The 26,250-nt window shown below is 39.6% G+C and overlaps 1 protein-coding gene across 1 annotated transcript in view; it reads right to left on the bottom strand.

Moving 5' to 3' along the window:
* Positions 1-9,706: 9,706 nt before the first annotated feature.
* Positions 9,707-26,250, bottom strand: part of GALNT2 (polypeptide N-acetylgalactosaminyltransferase 2) — an 87,210-nt gene continuing 70,666 nt past the window's right edge. Inside the window, exons 9-16 of the mRNA XM_084202944.1 lie at positions 25,284-25,371; positions 24,632-24,735; positions 20,670-20,796; positions 17,186-17,278; positions 16,901-16,984; positions 15,146-15,272; positions 11,408-11,527; positions 9,707-10,189 (exon numbers count right to left, since the gene is read on the bottom strand). Of these exons, the coding sequence (XP_084059070.1) occupies positions 10,034-10,189; positions 11,408-11,527; positions 15,146-15,272; positions 16,901-16,984; positions 17,186-17,278; positions 20,670-20,796; positions 24,632-24,735; positions 25,284-25,371 (899 nt within the window). The 3' untranslated portion in view covers positions 9,707-10,033. The remainder of the gene's footprint in view (positions 10,190-11,407; positions 11,528-15,145; positions 15,273-16,900; positions 16,985-17,185; positions 17,279-20,669; positions 20,797-24,631; positions 24,736-25,283; positions 25,372-26,250) is intronic.

Below are 26,250 nucleotides of genomic sequence, written 5' to 3'. Positions count from 1 at the left end.
AGTCCCTGGGGCTGATGAGAAATCTCCCCTAGAGAGGGACAGCCTTCAGAGGCTCTGCTAACAGGGGCACACACACCGGATCTGTATCCCCATGGGTGCACATTCACACTGGATGGCTGAAGAGCCCAACTCTGCCCTTCCAGCAGGAGCATCTCTGGCCAAATGAGTCCCGAAGAAGTGGGAAGAGCAGCAGAGCTGTTGGACTCTGAGCTGCTCAAAGCAGCAGGGAGAAGATGGAGCCAGGAGTGTTTTAGGAAAGAAGGATAAAGGGTCACTCTTGGGGGATATTTAGGCACTTTCACACAGGCCTTGAGTTTCACAGGAAGCTCCTCGGATGGACCCAAGCCTCCCAAGCCAAGCTGTGGCCAAAGAACTTCACTGTAACATTGCAGCAGCGTTTGGGAAAAGGCGTGGGAGCTGCATTTGGCACGGCTGCCAAAAGTTAATTAAAACAACAAAAACAAACTGGGGAGAGGGCTGTGCCTATGACAGGGTTCATCAGTCGAATCAGGTAGAGCTTGTGCTTATTACATGCGTCAGACCAAACTCCCCACAGCGATTCCTCTACCCTTCCACCTCCTCGGGGCTAATTTAAGAGCTGTTCTTTGCAGCCCATAATAATAGTGAGGAAGAAAATCCAATCCTGTTCTGCCAAAAGGAGGAAACTGGAACAAGGGAACGAGCAGTAAACTTGTCTTGCTGCCATCTCTGGCTTTCCTAAGGAAATTCATGCTCCGGGGCACCCAGTCAAAGAAAGCCGAGCTGCCAACAGGATACACGACTCTGATCCTACCCACAAGGGAAGCCAAGTCCATCTGCTGGGAAAGGGAAGGACATTTCCTACAGATAGAACAGCAGCAGGGTGGGATGCATAGGTGGACACAGAAATTACCATCCTGCACAGACGAGCATTTTCTCTGGGAATACCTTGGGCTCAGACTGCTGCTTTTGTATGTACAACCCCCCCCCCCCCAAATCTTTCTTGTGAGGGTCAGGTAACCTCCCCTGCCCCACCAGAGAGCACCAGCACAATAACAGAGCTCTTCAGACAACAGCAGCAGCAGTAACACTGTGTGTGACTGTTCCTCTACAGGCACAGGGAGCCAGGCTGGCTCCATGCCTCCCCTAGTACAAGTATTCAGGCAAAGCCTGAATTGAAGCAAGCAGGCCAAAGGGTCACCTTCCACTCACATAGATTTGGGCTCACCCTTTGTGCCCCCCATGAAATGGCTTTTTATTTAGCCAAATATATATAAGTGAATGCTTTTCCTATTTTTTTTTTTTTAATCTTCCTGGAAAGTCATCTGAGGGTCACTGCTACAAGGGCATTGCTCACTGCTGCCAGGCTCAGCTCTGCTCCACACAGGCTGGACACATCTTCAGCTTCATTACCAGGAGGGGTTTAACCCATACAACGTGGATCACAGAAGTACCAGAGCACTGGCATGAGCCAAAACAGCAGGGCTGGTTCCAACCAATCCCCCAGTGCAGGGGCTCCCAGGGGCAAAAGCCACCTGCCCTTTTTGTCATAATTTCTCTAGCAATGAGGCCCAGGGTGCCCCACCTTGAACCAGGACCTCCTTTGTGCCAGGTGAGGATATCCAGAAGCTCGTACAAGTTTTCCCCAGGCACTGCTAACGAAGGTCAAAATTCCAATGCAGCACAAAGATCTTTGCATCCAGGCTAATTGCGAATCCCAAGGCATGCTTTCAGAGCTCTGTATTACCTGTTTTCTTCAGAAGCTCTCAAAGACTCTCCTTAGGGACTCATGCAATGAAAAGAACCAGAATGTCAAAGACGCCATCCTCTACCTAAGAGACTATTGAAAATGCAAATTCTATGGGCCTATGTCTGTGGCAGTTTTGGATAGGAATAAAATTCTTTAAATCATGTAGAATTTGGTCCCCAAAGGCACTAAACTGCTATTCACAAAAAAATACAAAATTAATTTACTAATCCTTTCCAGACTCATTTCTTCCACATAATTCCTCAGTGTAGAAAGTCTGAAATTTAAAAACTGTCTGCAGCCATTTTCCATTACAATTTAAAAATCAGCCAGAAAAATCTTCCAATTTTATATGAGAGGATGAGGACACCATTTTGTAAGTAGCAAGAAAAGTAATTTGAGATGAGAGCTGGAGATGAGATTCTCCACCCAGCACATTAAATACCAGCTGCTGGCTCACTCCTCCTGGGTGTGCTCACCTGGCATATCCCTTGGCACGTTCCTGGTGCTGCACTGTCTTCTCTTGCCTGCTGTGCTCCAAAGGTGCTCAGTGCATCCACGGGTTTGTCCAGCCTCAGGACACTTCAGGTGGAAATCATGAGCCAGCATGGACCAAAGGGTTTAATAACCCAGTAACAATTGCCTAAGGAAAAACCAAAGGAATGGAATTAAAACCAAATAGCATTACCTCCACCTGCCCTTCAAGCTCCCATCATCTCTGGTGTAGAAACTTCCTGGTGCATGCTTATACATTTGCATGTTTTACAGCCCTGGTTTCCACTGAAAGGGCTATCACATCCATGGAGGAATTTTCAACAATATGAAGAGCTTTTGTCCTAAACCTGGTATAACGTTGGGGATTTTTTTGGTGTGGTTTTTTGGGGTTTTTTTGTTGATTTTTTGGTGGGTTTTTTTTTTTTTTTGGTTGTTGTTGTTGTTGTCTTCTTGCTCACTACTGTTAAAGAACAGGCATGAATTAACTCCCTATCCATATACTCCTTACTGTTCATGATCTAACCTCTTCTTGTACAAGCACCCTGCCTTTTTAGCTCAAAATGGGACAATTCTTGCTCCTTGCTGATAAAGGACTTCAGATTTAGCAGGGAGAGAAGTGGCCCCTGGCATCCACTCTGCGCCACTTGGCTTGTAATTGAGCTATGTATGTCAGTCTCCCCTATTCCACTTTCCCCTCTTAAGATTTACCAGTATGATGTGACAATACTTTGATCCATTCCAGCACCTAATCCTGCTCTGTAAAATGGGAACCACAGAGATTCCCAGGTGCACAATCAATTTTTGGGATGTTCCCTGAGCAAACTGACAGGCCCTCAAGAGTTCTGACCAGCTGCCTGCAAGCACTGCTCGTGGACATCTCGCAGTGTTCTCTTTGCTGATTTCATCCAGAAAAACAAGCAGCTATAGGCCCAACACTGATTTGCCTTGCCACACTGGATTTGCTGGAAGCTGAGGAAGATGCAACAGCCCTCAGGATCATTCAGAGCACTGCCTGGCTGTCCTTCTTGCAAAGCCCCAGATCAATGTGAGTGAGAAGCACCAGTGGGAATCTTACACATGTAACAACCATAGGGGTCCCATCCTATTTTTCAGGATTTGAGAGGAGGACCTTCACCCCTCGTCAGCCCTCTGTCAGCCTTGAGCACAGCTCAGGGAAGAGCTGTAGCAATGTGTGACCTGATAAACCTGCTTCTCACCTAGTTTAAGGGCTCAGTCTGTAAGGGAAAAAGAAATGACAGAATCATATTCCAGGAGCTCTGATTCTATGAAAAAATGGTTTAAGGGGTTAAACATAATCAGCAGAGAAATGGCTGGCAGTTGAAGCTAGACATTCAGCCTGGAAGCAATTATTCACTATAGCAAAGTTATATTGGAAGAGCTGGCAAAAGGAGAATTAGATCAGCTGAAGATTTCCTAATTCTCAAATTCATCTGTTTCTCAAGATGTTTAAACTTCCTAAATTTTATTTTTAAAAACTAACTGTCCTAAAAACTTCCGAAAATTCAGCTGGTCTTCTACATCTGAGCTCTTCCCAGAGGTCACATCCAGACAGAAGCTGAGCACTTGGCACAGATACCACTGCTGAAGAGGTTACAGCTGACGCTGTAGAGCACAGGATAGCCTGATCTCATTTTTCCTTAAACTGTGAATTACTGACTTTGAAATACATTCTAAGCTGCAGCTCTGCATCTGCTTCTCCACACCCTCTCACTTTGCACCTTTCTCTTTTGCTTCGCTTTTTTTTAATATCTCTTCTACTGAGACACCAAGAAGAGAGTGTGTGTGTCATTTTCTTCCAAAGCTCCTCCTGTGACAGAAGCTCTGATCCTCACCAGTGACCAGAAGATGCCCCCCTCTCTCAAATAACTCGTTCAACAGGAAAAGTAAGAGCAACGTCTTGATAACAATTCTGAAACCAGCTGGGAGAGAGCCTGACACCAGTATGGTGAGCTCCATGCCACACAAAGCACAAACTGCACACAGGGTGGAGCATTTTCTCCAGACTGCCTAGACCAAAGTGTTATATCCCTTTCTAGTAAGAAACTCCCTGTCAAACATTAGCTTTATGTTGAAACCAACACCTTGATGCAAAGCTTAAAATCTTTTTTTCTCTCTCACCTACTTCTTCCTCTCTTGATACTACAGGCACTGCTGGCCTTAGATATAGCAATAAGGCTGCTTTGGCATAAGTTATTATTATTATTATTGTTACAATAGGCATCTCAACTGAAAGGCAAACCAGAGCATTTCACACCTCAGTCTCTCTTACAAAAATATAAGGCTTGATTTTATGACCTAGTTAAGCCAAGCTCAAAGGGCTTTCAGCTACCAAGAGTGACAACACTTTCTATGTTTGGGTCGTTGGTTATTATGTTGGTTTGTTTTTACCACCCTTCCCTATATTGTCTTATGGAATGGGCAGAAACACTCTCCCAGGGGAGGGGAGGCAGGATCAGCATTCCTTTCCCTGTTAGCAGCAACAAATGGCTGGCTCAGCTGAGCACAGAGCTGCCAACAGGAATCTGTCCCTGGTCACTTCAAAAACAACCTGCTGCACAGGGAGAGAGGTGGCACAAAAGTTGAGAAAAGTGTTTTACAAAAGTGCTGTTGATCACACTACCAGAGCACAACAGACCCTTGGTAGTAATTTTCTACCCTTGTATTTACCAGACTGCCAAAGGTGACCTTTAATTAATACAGGTTTGACAAAAAGCTATTTGCTACTTCCAGATCCTTTTTTATTAAAAAATACCTTGAAAAGTCCTTGGATTAAAAACATCATCTGGGTAGAAATAGGAACTTGAAATCAAACAGATCCCTCTTCCTGCATACAGAGCAGCAACCTGCTGCTGTGCTGCAAGAAATCAAACCAAATCAAAAGGGTATTTTGCACCCATTCAGACCTCTTGGAGGGCTGTAGAGAGAACATCTGTGGACTGAGTTTATTCCCAATTTTTAAGCTTGATTACTAGCAGATCTTAAAATAGCTACTGGATGCTAAGCTGTAAATAAAATGTGCAGACTAACAAAAGCTGCTACTCTGACATTTGCACTCATTCTGTAATCATGGCTTATTATCCCAGAGTTTTTTTCCAGTGGCTTCATTCACTTGAAATGATTCTGTAAAAGAACAAACCTCTTGCTAGAGAGATCTGTAAGAAGCGATTGCTATGAAATTACTCACTGTGTTTCATGCTTGAAGGAGGACACAGGTGATGCCTCTGTGCCACTCATGGCCATGTAAATTCATACAGCATCTACATCTAAAATAAACCTAAGTAAGGCAAAGTAGAGGTTGATATTTGTGTACAACAATTAAACATTTTAAACCAACTAAGGTTATGGCAGTAACACCCAGAATGGAACCAGGCAATGCCCTATAGGATCCACTTCAAACAAGACAAGTCTTTACCTCAAACAGGTTGCAGCCTTTTTCTCTCTCCCAAAATTCAGCTTTCTTTCCAAATACAAAAAGGCATCTTTGTGAAAAATCAGGATTTTAAATCCCCAAAGAGTAAAGCTTAAACGTTCCCTTATAAAAGCAGTATAAAGATATCTGCTTTTATGCACAGCAACAAGCAAGCAGAATAAACCCATGCATAAAGAACTGCTAAAAAGCATGACCTGAATTTCCAGAAAATGAACTTTTTTCAGATCTATGTACTCAGGTAACATGGCAACAAGGGAGTTCTGGTCAGCAGCAATGCAAAAATTTGCTGGATGGTTCATTCCTGCTCCTTACACTGAGAAGCGAGCTGAGAACTGCACACACAGGACACATGGAAGACTCCAGGCAGAGAGGTAACAGACTCCTACATTTAACACTGGATCAGATTAAAAGCTTCTATTGCCAGAAGCCCTTTGTAGTTATATTTAGGTATCACCTCCCAGCTCCCAGGTGTTAAAGGGCATTTAAGATAGAGAATCCTCATTTGAATTCTCAAATATAATCAGCAGATGGAAAACTGTTCCTTTTGTTTACTGCAGCTTGACAAGGCCTTTTTATTTTTGCCAGCCATTAATATTAAAGACCTATTTCCTTGATTTAATTTAGATTTTGAAAGTCACTGACTTCTGCTCCACAGAGGAAGTTTGTACCCATGACTTCTCCTTTCCCACAGGCTGCTCTTCCAGTCAGTACAATTAAGAGTGGAAATGTTTCACTCTTTCCTAGAGATGCTTCTGCAGGTTCTGCTGGCCGATCCTGCCCTAGGGGCTGACTGCAAAGCTGAGTTTCTTACACCAGGAGCAAAGAACCTAGCCCTGTATGCCATGGAGTGGGAAAGAATGGTGTGCCCCAAAAGCTGCCCTGTGGCATCTCTGAGGCTGCACAGAAGGTTGCAGATGAAATTTTTGGTCCCATCTTCAGCCCACTTGGCTTGTACCCCAGCTCTGCCAAGGGGATGCCAGGCCATGCCCTGTTGGCATCCCCATTTCTTCTAAAGGCAGCAGGAGAATTCTCTTTTCACACCTCCCAAGTGGAATTTGCTCCCTTCCCCAGCTGTCCTGGTGCAGGTTCATTTGCAAACTCTCTAAACTAGACCAGTGGAGTGTTTACCCCCTAAAAAACCTTTATCAAAATTTTTTAAAAAAAGGGTTTTTTTGTTTAAATATTTACAATAGATGACCTCGTGCAGCACCTGCCCACAGGAGCCCATGAGCACAGGCACCCCGAGGGGCTGAGAGCTGCAGCTGCAGCAGGCCCTGGCACAGGGATTGCTGGGAGCAAAGAGGGGCACAGTGGGGATCTCCAGAAGCTCAGCCTAGAGGGACAGGAGGGGAGTGCCTAGACAATAGATTTTCAGGTCACTATACAGTCAGCATTAGCCCTCTCCTCAGTGTAATACAGCTCCTAAAATAAGAAAATTTCCTCAAAATTATAGTATTAAACACAAACAAAATCTCTTTTCATAAATACAAATATACACCTACATATACACACTTATAGGACAGGAACTTTATGAAGCAACGAAGTGAAATGAAGTGTTTGAAAACTACTTCAACCTACCAGCTCCAGGAAGACTTTTACTGGCTTTACTCAGTTCTATTAACCAGCACACACTTATCTATAAAGCGTTCTTCTTTATTTAAGTTAAACAAATTTTCAAGGATGGTTTCCATCTATAAAATGAACAAGTACAAGCTCTGTACAGCAGACTTTTCAAACCAACTGAAAAAAACAGTTTCCAAACTATGTTTTGAAAATCTGCAAAATAAACAGTATCACCATTCTTGTTCTGAAGACGGTAAGAAAAGTTCTCAGGAGACTCCATCACAATTTGCTTCAAGGGCTCTTAATTTATCTTTCAAACAGATGAATTTCTTCAGCATTAAAAACCCCTAAAATCACAGTAAGTAACTTTGGCACACTGTCATGTAAACATAACAAAAGGATACCACTTCTTGTCTGTTGTCTTAAAGAAAAGCATACAGCTCCTATATTAAAACCCCTATGCACAACATCCATGGGGAATTACTGAAAAGATATTCCTACTTTATGAATATTGCAGTCATTAAAGACTAAAGCGATGGAATATGGATTTTTTAAAAATTTCTTTTTACTAGCAATTCAGATTCAGAGATAAGAGGCAGGTCAATATTCAGAGTTGCAGCTGCTGATTTCAGTTAATACCACCCTCAATCAGATCAAAGCTGTGAATGGAAATACCTCCACGGTTGAAGCTGAGTGGTTGGGTTTTTTTAACTTCCTTTTAAATTCTGTTTTCCAAAGCCTCAAACAACTGGTTTGCTGCTGAGCTCATATTCCAGCATTTGTTTTCCAAAACATGAAGGCATCTATTGCTATGTTTATGAAATACGTTCTTCAAGTTCTCAGCTAGGTCAAAAGGCTACAGGGAGAGACTAAAAGCTGAAAATAGGTTATCCACTGGCCTTTAAAACAGGCAAGTTTTGGACAAAGTGGATTGTGGATAAGCAGAGGAAAAGTATTAATTATTTATTTAAAAAGTCAGATGATGATGGATGGGCAAAACTGGATTTAAGGGCCCCATCCAAAAGGTAAGCAGGTACCTGCAGGTCATAACTTCAGACAGGCAAGGTATCTATGGGCACAGTGAAGCCACCCTGCCCACGAGAGTACCATCTCTACACCTGATGCACAGGTACAACCAAGGGAAAATAAAAAATCAGGAACTACTCTACTCCCAGGACAAAGAAAGAGGGGAACTGTACCAGCACACTACAGTACAGCAGATGTTTTTCATCTCCTTACGATCAACCCTTATATTTTCCCAAGATCCATCTTTCCAAAACCACTTCCTGGCATTCCATGTCTGCACTAATTTTTGTCAATGCTGTCTTATTAATACTTATTAATACTTTTTTACCTTCCTTCTCATTTTAAAAGCTCATTGAAGCATTTGCTTTTAATAAAAAAGTATATAGTCTATGCAAACATAAGAAAGGACAGGTCAAAGTTGGGGTTACCTTTGACAGCATTGTTTTATAAAAATGACATCAGCTAGACTGAAGCTGCAAAATGCACAAGTTCTATGGTTAAAAACACATAGGTTAAGTAGGCATCCAGGCTGATTCCCAGAGTCAAGCCTGAATTCATTCAAAAGCTACATTTAAAGAAACAAAATGGAAGAAAATTCCCCAGTAGTAGGTCTATAAATTAAGGAAGTGCAATTCAGAGATATTACATAGCTGCTCATCCTTGCAAATTAAAATTCAGATCTTGTGCTGTTGTCAGTGGTGTTTCAATTCTAACTTATTTCTACAACTCAAAAGGGGAGTTTGAGGCCATTTTTTCCTCATTAGGGCCCAGAATAAAATTCTGCTGAACCAATACACCTGCACAAAAGCTCTGTGCAGATTATATAATTTTGTAACAAAGGAAGAAATATTTTAAAGACAAAGTACTACAGAAATGATCAACACAAATATAAAGTACAGGTTTAATGTTATCCAGAGCACAGGTGATGAATTCCCAAGCTGGAATAAACAATCCAAGCAATCATCTGGGCAGATGCATCAACTTCCTCTGCTATTTTCTTTCTCCTCCTGAGTTTCATGATCTCCAGCGAGGGTGAAGTGTTAAGAAGTAGATCCAGTTTGCAAAGCAAAAGCATCCAGTGTTAGCACGGACATCACACCCAGCAGCACAAAATCCGCACCCTCCGAGTTTCTCTCTCCTAGCACTCCGATCCAATTTCTGGTTATACATATGTCAATCACTTTGTTGATAATTATAGGATGATGAAAACTGATACAAATCATTGGGAGCTGACAATATATATACTTTCATATATTTATATTTAGAGTCCATCATAGAAAAGTTCATATTCAAATTACCAAGTACACACAGGAGAAAAAAAAGAAACTTCAAAATGACACTTCTGGTTCTGGAAATGACAAACCATGACTTCTATTCCAATGGAGTTTTCAAATGACCTTCTCCTAGTAATTTTTCCCACCCTCCCTCCCACACTGTTCCCCACAGATGTTTCTTCAGATCCTTTTGTTTACAATACGTCAGTTGTTCCTAGAGTTAATTATCTGCTGTGCAAGTAGTAGCTGAAGACAGAAAGAAACAGTTGAAGTCTGCAGCACAATTCCTTCTTCCTGTGAAGTAATGCTCAGTGACATCTTTGCAGTGCTCCAAGTCCCCTGGATCCCTGGTGTCTGCTTCAGCACTCTACTTTCAGATAAAGGTGGAATACTGAGGTATATAAGTTCCGTGGAAAGTTTTAAGAAATACATCAGTAATTCAATCAAAACTTTGCCCAATGTTTTTCAGTTGAAACAGCACTTTGCTCGTAAGTCCTTCTACTGCTGCAGATTAAGTGTGAATTTCCACTGCTGTGACAAAGAAGGATTGCAGATCTCAACGGTGAGACCACCATTTTTGGCATTTCGGCTGTCTAGACAGAGGTTGCTGCCAACGTGCCTCAGTTTAGAATTGCTTTCAATTTGTTCCCATTTCTGGAAGAGAAAATACAGTTATTGACCTGAAAAAGCAGGAAAAAGGAAGAATTCTACATCATATCCTTTGCAGTCTTCATAACCTTCCCTGGCTTGTGCCTAGATATGTGTACAAACTGCAATAACAGGAGCAGTTTAGATGATTCTTGAGTAAGAGTGTGTAAGTTCTGGCTAGCCTTGCCAGACCAGCTGTTCTTTCTGCTGACACTCTGCAAGACAGAATACACCAACACATCACCCTCTAGTTCAGAACTTCTCAAATACACTGTCTCACCTTGTTACCTGTGTGACACCTTTGGTCTGAAGGAAAAAATGAGAATCAAAATCCATCCACATACCACTACAATAGTGAGCATAGAGAAGCAAGAAGCACATTCACTACAGACAACTCTACAGAAATCCAGAATTTTGTCAGATACCTTTCAATTCTACAGAAGATAAGCAATATGTGCTGTCAAATCTTTTGTCCAAGATGACATCAAGGACAGAATAAATCCCAAATACAGGATTTAAAAATAAAAAGGGGGGGGGTGGTTTATCTTACATGTCTACCATATTATGCCTGGAAACCTTATCAAGAAAATCTTGCTTCCTTAGTTTCCTTCTCTGAAAAGTGCCAAGAGTTTTCCTTCCTTCATCAATAAACAGTGTTTCAGTTACCTGTCTGCAAAAACAGATATAGAAGCAAGGAAGCTGGCAGATGATCAGAACTGATGACAGCAGAAAGAGATGAGTTGTTTTATGACTAGATCAAAAACACTACGATTCTGCAAATGTGTATTTCCTCAGGCATGGGAAATAGATGAAGTTACAATGCTGCATTGACAAAAATTAATTTAAGGATTTCTAGTGCTGCTATAAGCAGGCCACAACTGAAAAGAAGGAAAGCCAAACCACATTCTTCTGAGAAACAGCACACATAATATTCAAACTTCACTGAGTGAGACCTTTCAAAAAGACACTGTGGAATATACAAACTCTTTCAGAAGACACACGAGGCAGTTAAACACTGTTACACATCAATGGGTAAAACCTTTACACAAGACCCTCTTGGGATAAAGCTTATTCTGCCTTTATGACAGCATGAATCCTAGCTTCACACACACAAACAACAGTAAAGGTAGAGCCTATAGAAGATATGACAGATCACCAGTGCATTGTTTATTCACCATCCTTGTTTACCCCACTGTTTGCAGAGTGCAATCATGACATACTCACCTGTCTGCTGTCGTTTTCCCTACAGCCCTGAAGTTTTATTAGTGAACCAGGAGCTCTGTCCACAACAGTAAGGCACAAATCCATGTGTTTCACTGACTTGTCCTTTGTTAAGGCCCATTCCTACAAAAAGGAAGAAACAAAAAATGTACAAAATTGTCTGTGTTAACACATGTCACCTCTGCATACACAGCCCAAGTTAAAATCCTGCAAATAGCGATGTCCTGGCATTAGAACAGTTCATTGCTTCCCACAGGGCAGGAGATGAAAAGTCCATTTCAAACAGTAACTCCAATTGCTTCGGTCCCCACATCAGCTCAGGGCTGCACTTGCTGTTTGCTCCCTCTGCTGGCTTTACACAGCTGCTGCGGGCAGTCACACAGGGCCTCGTGGAAGATATTCCTCAAATGCTTATTTAGTTAGGTATTTATTTTTATGTGTGTGTGTGTTTGTATTACACCGTTCCCTTTCTTCTGTGTGGAAGGATTTGTAAATATATATATACAATTATATACATAAAAGCCCTAAAAGCTTGGTCTGCAGCACCACTGGCTACCCTGCCCACACACTGAACAAAGCACATGGACCACAGTAAGGAAACAGTAGTTCTTAATGCAATAAAGAACACCAGAAAGCAATACACAAAAGGGATAGAGAGAATGTTCCCTCCCATCCAAGGCATGATGTACAACAGAATCTCTGTTCAATGTATTTAAATATGCAACTCTTAAATAGAGAGCAAAGAGAAGCTGTTCTGTATGTACTGCTGCCCAGCTTGTTTGATCTCAGCATCTTTTCACCCAGAGCCTGATCTTGCACTGATGTTCAGACTCTCTCCATATGCCTTTCTCCTTTCAAGTTTGGTCTCCAGGGTCCACACTGGTCTCCATTTGTCTAACTATCCTTTGAGGAAAGAAGCCACTTGATTAAAGCCAGGCTAATGATCCAAATCATGCTTATAAACTACTTAAAATGTCACGATTAGCTTCTCTCAAGCAACTTAAGAGGATTTAGAGTTGTATAATACAAAACCATAGACATACAGGGCCAAGCCTGTATGTTAAATAACATTTAAATGTTATTTTGCATGTAATCAGTGTTTCAGAAATAAAATGAATGTATAATTACTTTGATACTCAGAAGATTTAGTAATTATTAAATCTCTTTGGGAAGAGATGCTCAGAACTCTGTCAGAATTTGCAACCCAAGAGATTACTTGTAATCGCAATCATACAGGTCCCAAGCCACTGGATGGGTACTGTATTCTACAAGTACTAGAATGATGACAACTGTGGAAAACCAAGTAAAACCAGGAGAAGTCTGTGTATCCCTTTGTCTTCCAAACTGTTGAGCTGATAACTTCTTTTACTCTCAGTATGCTAAACTCAGATGACAGCAAAATTACTTGCCTTCTCAGTTCTGTCCAGTTTGTAAGATGGCAACAAGAACCATTAATGTATAATAAAATATTAATGGCTACTTTTTTTAGCCACAACTAAAGGAATTAAGCAAATTCTTTTCAGAGCTTATCAGGAATTACAAACGGCCCCAAACTCTTCCCTGTTAAGATTTATAGTGAAAAATGACAGTTGAAAATACTACCAGGGATGTAGTAAAACTTGCATCTGAGAACCCTGCAGTCAGATTTAGAGCCTTGAAATTATTGCCTTTCTTACCCTTCCATCAAAAAGCTGCATGAGCCCCAGCCACAACAGAAATTATGCAAGAAGTTAACACTTTTAAAAGCCAAAGTACAGCTGCTTCATGAAAGCTCCAAGCTCTGTAGCTGGAAACATCTACATGATGGCCCCTCACGTTATGAGACACAGTGTACAGATACCTTCCTCCACAGATCAGTAACTATGCTTATAATGGAGGTAAGATGGAACACATTCCACTACACCAGAGGAGAAACTGTAAGCAGTGTATATGCTCAGGGCACAGGCTGGAAATTGGATAGCTTTACTGCAAAAATCGGAATATCTGAGAAAATCTGTGTCAAATCAGAAATTAAAAGTTAGTATATAAACTAACCTGAAACCTCCCCCTTGAACCTAAGTGCATTTGGTTTTACCTTTAGCTCTTTATCACAACCCTGCATATTTGCATATTGTCAAGCACACCACCAGCGATTCAGCCCTCTGGAGGTGCACAACACCAGAGTTCTATCAACCTGGAGGAGTGGAGAGCAGGGGAAAAGGGGGGCAGAAATCCCATTTTTACTTAAGTTTTGCATTTTAAGTTGTGTTGAACATAAGACAGAGTACACTCTTCAAGTTATAGAAGATTGCCACAGCCTATAACGCCCTTAAACTGCCCAAAAAACCTCCTGATAAGAATAAGGTGCAAAACACAAAGTACAGATCTAAAGACTGTGGGGTTTGTTCCCTATCCCTCTCCTCCATGCTGTCATTTCTTTTCAACCCAATACGAGTTCTGCTTGGACATAAAACCTGGGTTTGACCCATTCTGCCTCTTAACCTGTCTGAATGTCCTCTCAAAGGTATTTGTTCAGAGCAAGTGCATAGCGGTTTGTCAAGGTCAATTCAAGAGAAAAACAACAAACACAGAAAGTAGAGGATCAGCTTCAGGGGAGGGGAGTTTGAAAGAGAACATAGAATACACAACATCAGCAGAAAATTCTAAGATTTCTGCTCCAAGGCACTTGTGACATGCCTACCCTTTCTCCCAAAACCCCACTGTGGTTTCTGAAAAGATGAGGGTATTTCATAAAGGTAATTGAAAAAACCTCCACAGATAAATTCTCTTTAATAACAGGGAAAGGAGGCATTTCTCACATGTTGATTTGAATGAATTGTCATCATACATCTTCCAGGAAATTACTTCATTTTAGGCTTCATCTTATTTTAGGTTTTTCCCCTTCTAATTTAAATTAGAGCAAACTTCTGACACTCATTCAAGAGTAGTTTTTAATTGGTCAGCCTTCTATTTTAACAGCCATACTTGACACATGAATATTACACTTGATTTAAAGTCAGGTTTAATCTGACAAGGATTTAGTGTCAAAGCAGCACACAAAGCAGTGAGAACCTCTGTGTGTATTTCATGAATGATAACTAAGTCACAACTGCAAAAATAGATTCTTTGAAATAATTAATGCTCTCATTTAAAGATCTGACACATTTACAATTAGTTTAGGAGTAGGATTAGAAAGGATTTGTTAAAACACTCCCCTTACTGTGAGTGAACATTTAGGCACTGCTGTTTTCTAGAAGAGCCAAATGGGGATTTATGACAGATTTTTTTTTTATACTGCACTATTGCAAACTGCAAATGACAGTGCAGCACAGCAAAGCATTCTTTTATTTTGCTGATCTTAGGCCATATGCTTAATGCAACCCAAATATTTTCTTAAGTAAAAATTGCCCCCAAAAAAATCAAATACACCATTTCATTGGAAAAAAGCTTTCTATGCAAGTACAAAACCCCTGGGAAGGAAGCTATGGACTCTAGTGCAAAAGCATATTAATAGTGACAAAGGAAGGGGATAATGTGGTGCTCACTGAATAAATCTCTGGGCTCAGATTCTAATCCTGAAAGCGCAAAATTATATTTGAGGGAGAAGCTTTTTAGCCCATCTGTAACAACAACTGGTGTGCTGGTTTGGATTCATCTTTCTCTCACCAATACACAGTAACTGCTTGAGTTAAAAAGTTTAGCTTCACTTTCTTTCTTTTGTTTAAGACTTACTGTAGAAAGCAAAATTAATGGCATACAGACCTGGTTTCCCCCGGCATTATGACATTCATAAACTCCAACAACACCATCTGCAAAATGGCCCAAAGTGTCAAGGCAATTGGTACCCTGCTGCAAAGCCCCAAAGGCTATATCTTGATGATCAGGTACCCTAAAACAAAACCAGAAATATCTGCTTGATTCAGTTCGGGGTTTGTTTGGCAGGTTTTTCTTAGTTTTTCTTTTTTAAACTCTTTGTTTATAAAAATACTCAGAGTATTTTTAAGATGAGAGGTTAAGGATGAGTGATGACTATCATGTGAAAATCTCAATCATCTTTTGAGGGGAGGCAATTACCTAATCATGAATTGATCAAGCATAAGTAAACTTGCAAGCTTACCACACACAGTACCAGAAGACCTGTACCAAAGAAGGAGGGTGAACATACAGACTTGGCACAAAAATCAAATTAAAGATGATTTATCATTTAAAGTGACTCAAAACTTAATGTTATCAATTAGCTCATCAAGTCCTTTTGTCTTTCAGGCAACATAGCTTGTGGCAGAAATAGGACACTACCTGTTTCTCAGACTGTTTTTACTGAAAAGTTAAAAAAGGGGTTAGGAATTGGAAAAAAAAAATCAAGTTTTTCTGGTATCTATTTTCTAATGGCTGCACATAAAGTACACCCCTAGCATGGAAACACCTAGACAAGTGCATTCAGCAAAGTACAGCTGTGGGTAGAGCTCATGAGTTCACGGTGAACAGTAAAACAAGGGCATATCAGAGCCTTTAAAAACTCCAAACTACAACATGAGTATAATAATTCAACCCAGCAGAATGAGCACATGAGGGATGACAGAACAAGATAACATTACATGTAAGTAATGCTTATGGTAGCACATTTTCCAGAAGGGACATTTTTTTCTCACAGATTAAACAAAACCAAATATCCTCTGGCACTCTTAAGAGAAAATAAAGGAAAACTTACTTCCTCAGTATCATCTTGGTTTATGAGCCTCATTATGTATGGTTCTGCACATGGTGCACTGGGGCTGTAATAGCTGGTGCTGCTTTTGCATCTCAAGCCTGTATGTCTCTAGCAGTTACCTAGCACCACTGACATGAAGTGGCCCCAGGAAAAAAACCTCAAGTATTCTTACAAGATACACACAGTATCTTACACCCCTACACTACCAGGATTAGGTTGACAGGCTAGCCAGACTAGTTAGTGAGTTCAGATCTGACCAACATACTTCTTAATGGATTATTTAACCAAAATCTTTCTATCCTTTTAAAAAGTATTTGTCTTCGAGGATTTCTCATTAGCTAAGATGTTGATGTTACAAAAACTGTTTGCAGTGTCATCCCTCAACCTTTCCCCTTCTCAGCCCTTCCCAGAAGTCAGTGATTATTCAGTGACAAGAAAGAATAGGAGACTTAGCTTCTCAGAGCCTTAGACATCTACCCTTGTCTGCCAAACACACAAGGCCCTCTTGTCTGCTGAATGTCATCATTTGTATTGCAACGAGATTCAGTCCTCAATTAACAAGGCATGGGCTTAGGCATAGGCAAAAGCTTTAAAGGGATGACAACAGGACACAGAATATGTGCTTTTGAGTAAATGGCTTGGGAAGGAGACTAACTCCAGGCTCAGCTAAGTTCAGTCCTTTGGACACTGTTCTCTAAAATACTGCAGCTGTAGTTGCCATAAGTAGAAAAAGCAGCTAACTATGGAAAAATTTTTGGGGAGGGCAAAACAGAAAACTCCATATGAACTCTGTTTCAGCCAAAACTCACCGTAACTCAGGATAAACATTTTCAAGATACCACTTAAAGGGTTTGCAGCTAAGTCTCTTTCTGAGCTCCATTCGGCTTTGAATACTAAAGGAGAAAAAAAAAAAGGAGTTTTCAGAGTCAGGCTGTTGTCTTTATATATTTTATGGAATACACAGAAAACTCAAGAACAGTAGAACTGTAGAAATATATGTTAGAGACAACATCAGATTAAGCGCCACTTTCACCTCAGAAGGTGCAATGTTGTAAAGAATTAACACATAGGGCAAAGAAGCACTTGTGACTTACTTGCCATAAGGTACATTCCTGGCTGAAGGCACTGCTGCATAATAGAAATTTTTATACTCATCCATCCAGACTTCTGCTGCCCTGCGTGTATTTCTAGGGACAATCATATGAAACACATAGGTTATGTTTTCTCTAGGTAGAATTAAACCATCCAATTTTTCCTCAAATTGATTTTAACCCTTCCCAGTACTATACACTCAGTTGCCTCAAGTAAAGCAGCAGAGTCCCTATAAAAGACCCAAGTAATAGAAAACCATTAGAGTAACATAACTGAAATCAAAGCATTTATAATGAAATTCATATCTTTCCCACACTCATCACTGCTTCAGGTTTTCATCCAGAATTTCACACACATCTTTCAGTTCTTTCTGCAAACTTAATGGAATTTATTAGGATGATGTTTGGTTGATCTTTTTATAAGAGTAAGTTGACAGAAGACAAATTCAGTGAGTGTTCACCTGGATAAAGCAAACTAATTGGAAATGAAAATCTTAACAACTAGCAATATTTTAAAAATGTCTTTCACATTTTTGAAAACAAATATGCTAATGCAGGCAAGATATAGATATTTTCACTCTTCATTGTACTCCTACCAGCAGAGCACTCAAAGTTCCAAAAAGACACAAGCTGTCACAATACTTAAGGCTATGAAAAAAGTCTTCTGTAGCTGAGGTAAGAGGAAATTATTTAAAATTTGAGAGTGATTGATTATTCTAATAAATGTGAAAAAAATCCTAATCCAAATGTTTTACTTCTAACCAAACACATCTCTAACTGAAATTCCTGTATTTATGTAATTGGTGTCTTTAAATTTACCTTTGGACTGCAGCATGGTCCAATGGCTTTTCCCCTCCCCTGGCTTCCATGTAAAACTCATTTACTTCTACTGTTCATAATTTTATGCTTTGAAAAGTAAGTCTTATTTCACTTGCAACTGCCATGCTCTAAAGCTTACTTTACATCTGGCAGAAAATTCACCTAAAGCAACTGGAGTGAACTCAGTAAGCCAATAACTTCAATATGATTTTCCAATTCAAAAGACAAAACATAATCAGGATTAAGCGAGGAGGCTTGCAGGTTGCTGAGCAAAAACGATGTGGGGAATAAAAATTTCACAAGACAGACCTGAATCATTGTTTTGTTAGAGGACTGATTTTTTTCTTACAGAAAATGAAAGGAATCTTTGCAAGTAAAATCCTACTAGATTCAGGTTAGAAGCTATGTGAATGCATCTTCACCTGCAGTCTCTCAGGCCTGTGTGAGTGTCAGTCAGGCCTCCTGTCTGCCCAGCAACCAGCTTGGATCCCAGAGGCCAAACAGATTTTGGTGGTGAGAGAGGAACTACTTTGTTTGCCAGGTTTAACGACCCCAAAGGCACTTTCAAGGCCAGAATGCCTGTCTGTATCCCACTGGCCCATACTCATGGAGGAAGAACAGCTCAGGCTTTGTGTGACACGAATATGGGCACTGTGTAGATGCTGAGAACTGCCTGAAAGAGCAAGGCCCTAAAGAACTCAGGGTAGGGTGCACTTAATGTTGAGCCAGTTAATAAACAGAGCACAGAGATCAGAGGCAGCTTTGCTTGGAGCAGACTGGGGCCTGCAAGGCTCGCTGCAGTGCTGTGTTAAGGCAGCACTGGTCACACAAGCTGTCCCTGCCCACATCACACAGCTAGGACACTGTGATGTGGTCTCCCTGCCCATGAAACAGGACTCCCAGTCTCTCACCCAAAATTACCAACCTGTTTGGGCTGCCAAAAGGCAGTACATACTGACTAGCCAGCTAAAAAGAGAGGAGTCCAGAACAAGCTGCCTACAGCCAAAAGATTGAGGATGGCATATGCCAACACGTCCCAACTGCACCACCAGCACAGATTCCATGCACCAAGTTTCTTGGCACCATGGTCCTACACACAGGTATTGTAACACCTGTACTACAAGGATATCCTACTACCTAGGGTTTCTTATCCTCTCGTTGCTAAAATTGATTTTAAGGCATCCCATTATATTGGTCTGACATCCAAGAAAGCCATTTACAGCACAAGAAAAGCAGTATCTTGGCAACACCCCAAAGATGGAAAAGCTGCAGGAGTGAGAAAACTGCACAGTATATTCATACATTTATTCACTTTTATTAACCATGCTCCTTGTTATGACACTGTCATTTCAAAACCTCATTAAACTATACCAGTTGCATCCTAAGCTTACATAACACAGTTCAAAAGGTAAAGCTTTCAACCCTCTTGATGCACACTATAAATGTTGGAACAGAGATGTGATGCTAGCTTTTGTTTTCACATAAGTACTATTATTCATTTTTCACTGCAGCATAAAATATATATCTCAAAGAATGGGAAAAAAGAAAAAAATACTAGAGTGCTTACTGTAGTGAAAAAACCAGGACAGTGACTTTATTTTAACAGATATTAAATTCATTAAAGTCACCTTGGTGGCATAACCAGCATGGAAGGGAAGAACTACACCCTAAGGAGATTCCTCAGTCTAAAGTGAATCACAAGTCCAAAAATAACAGCAGCTTAGAACATTCTTATGAATTTAAGTACGTCTGCACTCTGTGTTGCTTCACGTTAAACAGCGTTTGGGCTCCACATCCCTTCAAGTGTAAATAAACAATTTTATTTCCAGCTCTTAGCCCACAGAATTTTTAGCTGAGACTTGTACTTCCCCAGCTCCCTGAGCATCAGGTTCAAGTCTCTAAACCAAAACTACAGTGATTCTTCAGCTACAACTGATACAGCCTTGATCAAAATGCCCTCAGTACATTCATGCAATACTTTCATCCATATTAAGTCAAAACCACTATGAACATGCTGTTCACAGCACTTTATAGAAGAGAAACTGAGGAGACAGCTCAGTATTTCAGCTACTGCTATGCATGGGTACCAACAGGAAAATTAACAGGCATTTTAATCTAAGCCTTTAAAACTGCAATTTCCTAGGTCTACAGAAAATGCGTTTTTAAACATAGCACAGAAAAGGCAAATATTATAGAGAGCTAAGTTGCCAACAGACTGGCATAAATACTGAAATCAGTCTCCATAATAATTTGTGTCTCTCATGCTGATCATGTATTAATGAAAAGCAAGAAAAGCATATTCATAACTTAGTGTATTGCGGCTTTTAGTGAACAATGAAACTGTTTCTACAAATGAAGTTTTATGACGGCTTTATTTTCAAAACTTTCTTTAAAATCAAATACACACAATATTGATGAAATGCCAAGCCAAGCATTTCCTTATTTCCAGATTCTCAGTCTGTGTCCACCAGAAGTTTCCCTCTTTCAGCTCACAGGTTCTTCTCTCAACCTACATAGCTGACTCAAAGTCATTGGTTTCTTTTTAATTAATATTTTACCATGACAGATAATAACTGCAAATTTTTCTAAAGAGGAGATCCCTAAAAGGAAATTACTGCCACCTGCTGACGGCCTGAGGAAACCCAAACCATTGCTATTCAGCACTCACCTTGCAAACACAGTACCACTCCCGCCGGGAAACGTGTAAGGATGCTGTTTGCGGAATACATGACCCACTCTGCTGCAAGGGATGATTTCTAGGCTCCCACCACATTGCCAAACTCTGAATGAGATCTCTGAAATAAAAACAGGAATGAAACACCAACATTATAAAATACTGTTATTTGTATTCTATTTACAGAGAAGGCTTTTAGTGATTGTTGTTGAGAAGATCAAGCAAGACAGTTTTTTTAATAAGTTCTAGGATAAACAAAGGCATATATCTAAAGCATTTATGATTCTGCAAGCTCAGCAGAAACAAACATACTATCTTGGAAGCAAAATGTGCATCTTTCTCTTATCTGAAGTTACCAGAGTTGCCCAAATCTGTAAATCCTGCTGCAATTTGCCAGTGAGTTAGGTATATGTGCTTTATCTGAACAGCAAACAATAGTAGACACATTTAACAAATAAATTAATGACCTAGTTTATAACAAAAATTTTCAGCTGAAAATAGAATAACTGAAGACAAGTGAAATCAAGGCAAACTAAAATAGCCAATAGGTGTGAGCTGTTAAGTTATTACAGCAGGTAGACAAACACTCCCAAACAGTGGAAGGAATTATATCAAGTCAATGTTGACTTGAGGATAGACCAAATAAAAACATAACTTCTGTAAATTGAAGGTTTTGAATAGATAACTCTAAGCTAAACTAATGGTGTGAGCCAGCTAGTGATGACACGAAGGTCTAAAACTTTTCTCAACTTCAACTTCTGATGGCAGAAGTCACCCAGAGAGATAACTTTTCCATGTTAATTCCAAGTCAGTGCAGTAAGAAGACTGCTTCCAGCAGCACTATTTGAATTTTGATGATTCCCCCTTTAGTGCAACGGCTGCTACTAGATAGCCTTAATTTCAAGCCTCTTCATAACCACTCAGGGTTTTTACATAGGTTTTAAAAAAAGGGCAGCTCTAAATTGCAGTCAGTGTGTGTCTTTTATGACAAACTAAGTGGCATGCTTTCTTCTCTCAGAAGCCCTCCTCCACATACACAGAAGTAATAATAGCAGAATTACTTGAAAAACTAAATATGAAAAAAACAGAACAAACATAAACCCCACAACCACAAGTTAGAGAACATGTCATCTTCATTGCATGTCCAGGGAAAATTTAGAAAAAAATAAAAGTAAATAAAAAGAGATGCTGTGATTCCAACTGTTGACAGTGCAAGTTAACTGCCTTTCTTCTTGATGGCCATGTTCATGAATCCTAGGGAGTCAACATAGCTCAAGCTATAGATAGATCATACTCCAAAAACATGAATGACAACATTGTCTTTGACAGCATTCACATAAGACAACAGGCAAAACTAATTTTTCATTTTTGTACACCTTCCAGCACCTTAGATTGTGAAGAATCTCTAAAAAAGTTAATATTATGCAAAATAGCTCAGTGGGAAACACAGCAAAGGATGAAAATACAGGGAGAAGCAAACTAATTCTTATTTGCAACAACACAGCTTCTAAAGCCTGCATAGAAAAAGAAAAAAAATATACAGCAACAAAAAATCAAAACAACCCCACAAACACCTTTAAGACATCTCTTGTTTTACTCAAACAGTAGGAATTGTTACTACCAGAGCAAGTTCAATGGACATAGTTTTTAAATGAAAAGGCATAAGCAACACATCAAAAATTCTTTACGAGATCAAGTTACATTTCTGTAACAGATTTGTTCTTTTTCTTAGAGTGTGTCATCAATATAGAAGACAAGGAATGTCTCATTCCCTGATTTTAGGAAAACTAGTAAGAAAAGCCTAGGTTTTCAAACTAGACCCAAACCTTCTCAAGGTCCACCCAGCTCTCTGGTATACTCTGATTCTCCTAAGTTAATCAAAAAGCATCATAAACATACTGAAAATTGAAGTTTCTGAGTTGGAAAAGAGATTGAACTAATCTTGATCCACTTTTTGTATAGCACACATGCATTACCAGTTACATTTAGTAGCAGTCTGAGAATGTACCTATCTTCATGGTAATTTGGGCAATTTAGAGAAAATACTGCAGGCTCATCTTAAAATTTGTCAAATTGGTACTGACATGTGAACAAAACCTCATAACAGCTGCTCTGTACATGCTTGAAGGAAAAATGCTAGCTTTTATAAATCAATATGATGTGCAGAATTATTTTGCTAGTCCATTTAGCATTTATTTGCATGTAACACCAAGCCCCTGATGTAGAGCTATACTTGAGAGTAAAGAGGCCTGACAAGTGTGCACATTGAATTTTAAACTGCACATCATGGATTTCCAGTTATCGGGTGCATGTGTCATTTATTGCCAATTAAATCATATGCCATGTGATTTTTACTCATCTTCAATTAGTCCAACAACTAGGAAGAAACCATTAGCTGCCTTCTGCCTGCTTTTCAGGCACCCCTAAGTCTCCACTTTTTCTTTCCATGGAGGGGGAGAACTGAATACAGCAGGAGCAACATAAACATCCCTTGGCATCCTTGAGAGAGAAGCTGTTGCTTCTGCCCTTTCCTGCTATCAAGGCCTCAATTATCAAAGCATAAAAGTAGTTGCTAAGTGTTCAGAAAAAAACTCAGGAGCTCAAGAATACGCTTGTAACTAATCAAATATTTAAGTGCTTGACTGGCAAAAGTGGTTTTCAGATTGAAAAGAGTATTGCTGCATTAAATTTATCCAATGACGTTCCAGGATATTTAAAAATGAAAAATTATTGTGTTTACATAAATACAATTTAGCAATATACAGCCAAAATAGCAAGACAACAGAAACATGGAATGTAACTGCTCAAAATATCTGTAGGGTTTCTTTGAGTACTGCACAGGATGGTCAGAGACAGGACTGTAGGAACACCCCTTCCAACTCTTCAGTGCGTTACAGCAGCGTGGAACATTTGGTTACCATGTCTCCACACAGCAGACATTTCCTTGTAGGCCAAGCATATGCTTAATGCATATGCAGATTTCAGTAACTCAAAATACTCGTGGGTTTTTACAAGTTCAAGGTATTTCAGGATTTTGCAGCTAGCATGTGCAGTAGAGAAGCTTCTATGCTTAGAAGCCTTCCTAAAACGCACTACTTGGAATGTCTGAGATGCATCTCTACCCCCAAAAAATAAACTAATGACAAACTGAAATTCTTGAGGAGGTGTAAAATTCTGTCCTTTCAAATATTTTTTGTTTTAAAACAGGTATACTGGCCTTAACTGGAGAAAACCTTTGCACAATGCTGTAATGCAAATAGCCAGAAAAAAACACTAATGCCAGATTTAAACACCAGGTCAAAGGAGAATGGCTAAAGCACAAGTTCTCTCAGCCTCTCATCCCCCTTGCCTAAATCTCACTCATGTCAACATGTGGAAAAAAAGGGACTTAGAGAAAAAAATGCCTTCTCAACCATTAATATCTCATAGGGCTAAAGAAGGGGTATAAAACTAGAAAATTCACTAAGTTTAGATGCCAGGCAGAATACTACTGGCAAAGTTCAGAAACAGATAATTCTTCAGTCACCTAAGTCAATTGATTTATTAAGGTGTACATAAAAACATTAAATTCACTCTCCGGCATTCCACTTCTCATGATTAAATTAAGCAACATCTTAAAAACATGCCTTCAACTGTCAGCATTTAAACATTATTATATTTAATTACCTACCTACAGCCTGCAATTTTTCTTACCAACCAACTTCCATTACAAAAAAAGTCACTGCTCAATGAGCTTATACTTTTATTCCCTCATATTTAGCATATCATTTTTAATTTGTAATAACTCTTTCATTGAAATAAACATTTCGGATTTTGCCAATAAAGTGTATGAAATTTAAATGCTGGTTTTAACCCTCTTTGCACAAAATCATGAAAACCATGACTCCTTGACAGTAAAGGAAATGATGAAACCTGCTTTCTCTCAAGGTTGATCAAAAGGTAAATTATACACATACCTAGGTTTTCTCCACCCCAAACATCCATCATCATGTCATACTTCCCTAGTTCTTCAAAATAGGATTTGTCCATCACAAATAATCCACCAGCTATCATGGGTGTCCTAAAGAAAGAAGAAAAACATAAATTAGTTACAGAATCATAAACATGGGGGTGACTATTATTTGTACATCAAAATTAATAGCTTCTTGAAAAAACTGGCAATATTTTTGAATGGAACTTATTTTGCATCTATCACTTCAAATGTTGTTTCCACACATTCCTATGGCACATTTCTATGGCCATGACCACCTTCTGAGGCAGCTTCCAAATCTCCACTTGGCACAAAAGTCACTTACTTTAAGGGTGGCAATTTCTGCCAGAAAAAAACCATTAAAACTGATGCTATATTTTTAGCCCTCAAAACACACCAACTTTAAACAGAGTGACATCTACCTTTCCTTAAAGGTAAACAATTAACTAGTGTGTTTTAAATGATTTTTTAAATATAATTTATTTCTGAGAATCTCATAATGCTCCATACACATGAATGAAATTTCAATTTTGATGTAAGATATGGTGAAGATATTCTTTCAGACTCAAAGAAGATGATTTCTAACTCTCCTTAATTGCAAACTACAATCAGTTTGAGAAATGGTGGTACAGACATACTTTATGGGAGCAACTGGATTTCCTTGTCGTGCTCTTCTTTGCTCTGGTGTCATGTAATCCCACTTGAATACAAGATTCCAGTCAAAGCCTTCAAGAAGAAAAGTAGGATGTTAAAATTACTGTGATCATCATTCAACTTGTAGTAACAATGTTCATTAAAAACACCAGGAACTGTAATTAAAATAAAAAATTTAAACTTGTGCAAAATTCTGTGTAGAAAACAAAAAGAAGAAGTCCAGATGAAAGGTAAAGAAAAAAAGAGTAAAGCTCAACCACCAAATTACTTCGGATCTCTTGTCTTCATCTATTTCACAAAGTGGGAAACCCAAGTGGCTTCCTGACATCAAATAGACAAGATCATATGATGATCTTCCAGCCATTACAAATGCTCCCAACAATCTTTACTGAATAACTGCATTTCCACTCTTTAACAGTGATCTCGTATTTACACTCACACAGGCTTCATGCAGAACTCTTGGAGGTACTCTAACAGCAAGAGCTCTCCATCATGAAGGTCACACCAAGTTATGTAGGTTCCACTTATCTTGTCAGCATTCATTTAACTTCATACTTTAAAAACATTGTGTTTTTAAATGCATCATTGTTTAGACCTGAGGCAAGTGCTAGAGCGCCAAAATCTTACTTTCCTTATGCATATTCATCTAAGTGTGAACACACAGTAAGTAACAACTGGTCTGGGCCTGTCGAGAGTTAAGCACAGAAGCAAAAGATCACTAGAACAGACAAGATCAATAGGTCACCTATAGCAGCTTTCTACATTAGAGCCATTAAATGACCTCTTTTAAGCAATGATACAGAGCCGGTATAGGACAAACTTCCTATAGGAAATACTTTCATAACAGTTTTTGTGCTGGGTTATGCTCATTATCATGAACATCTAGTAAAAAAGTGCACAAGACCCATAGCCCTCTCCCAGTACACCTAGCAAATCAGCCTTGTACACTCT

Source organism: Fringilla coelebs (genome assembly GCF_963513975.1).
Source record: "Fringilla coelebs genome assembly, chromosome: 3".
Classification (NCBI taxonomy): Eukaryota; Metazoa; Chordata; class Aves; order Passeriformes; family Fringillidae; genus Fringilla; species Fringilla coelebs.
The sequence above is the reverse complement of the archived record's forward strand: the minus strand, read 5'-3'. Positions and strand labels throughout refer to the sequence as shown.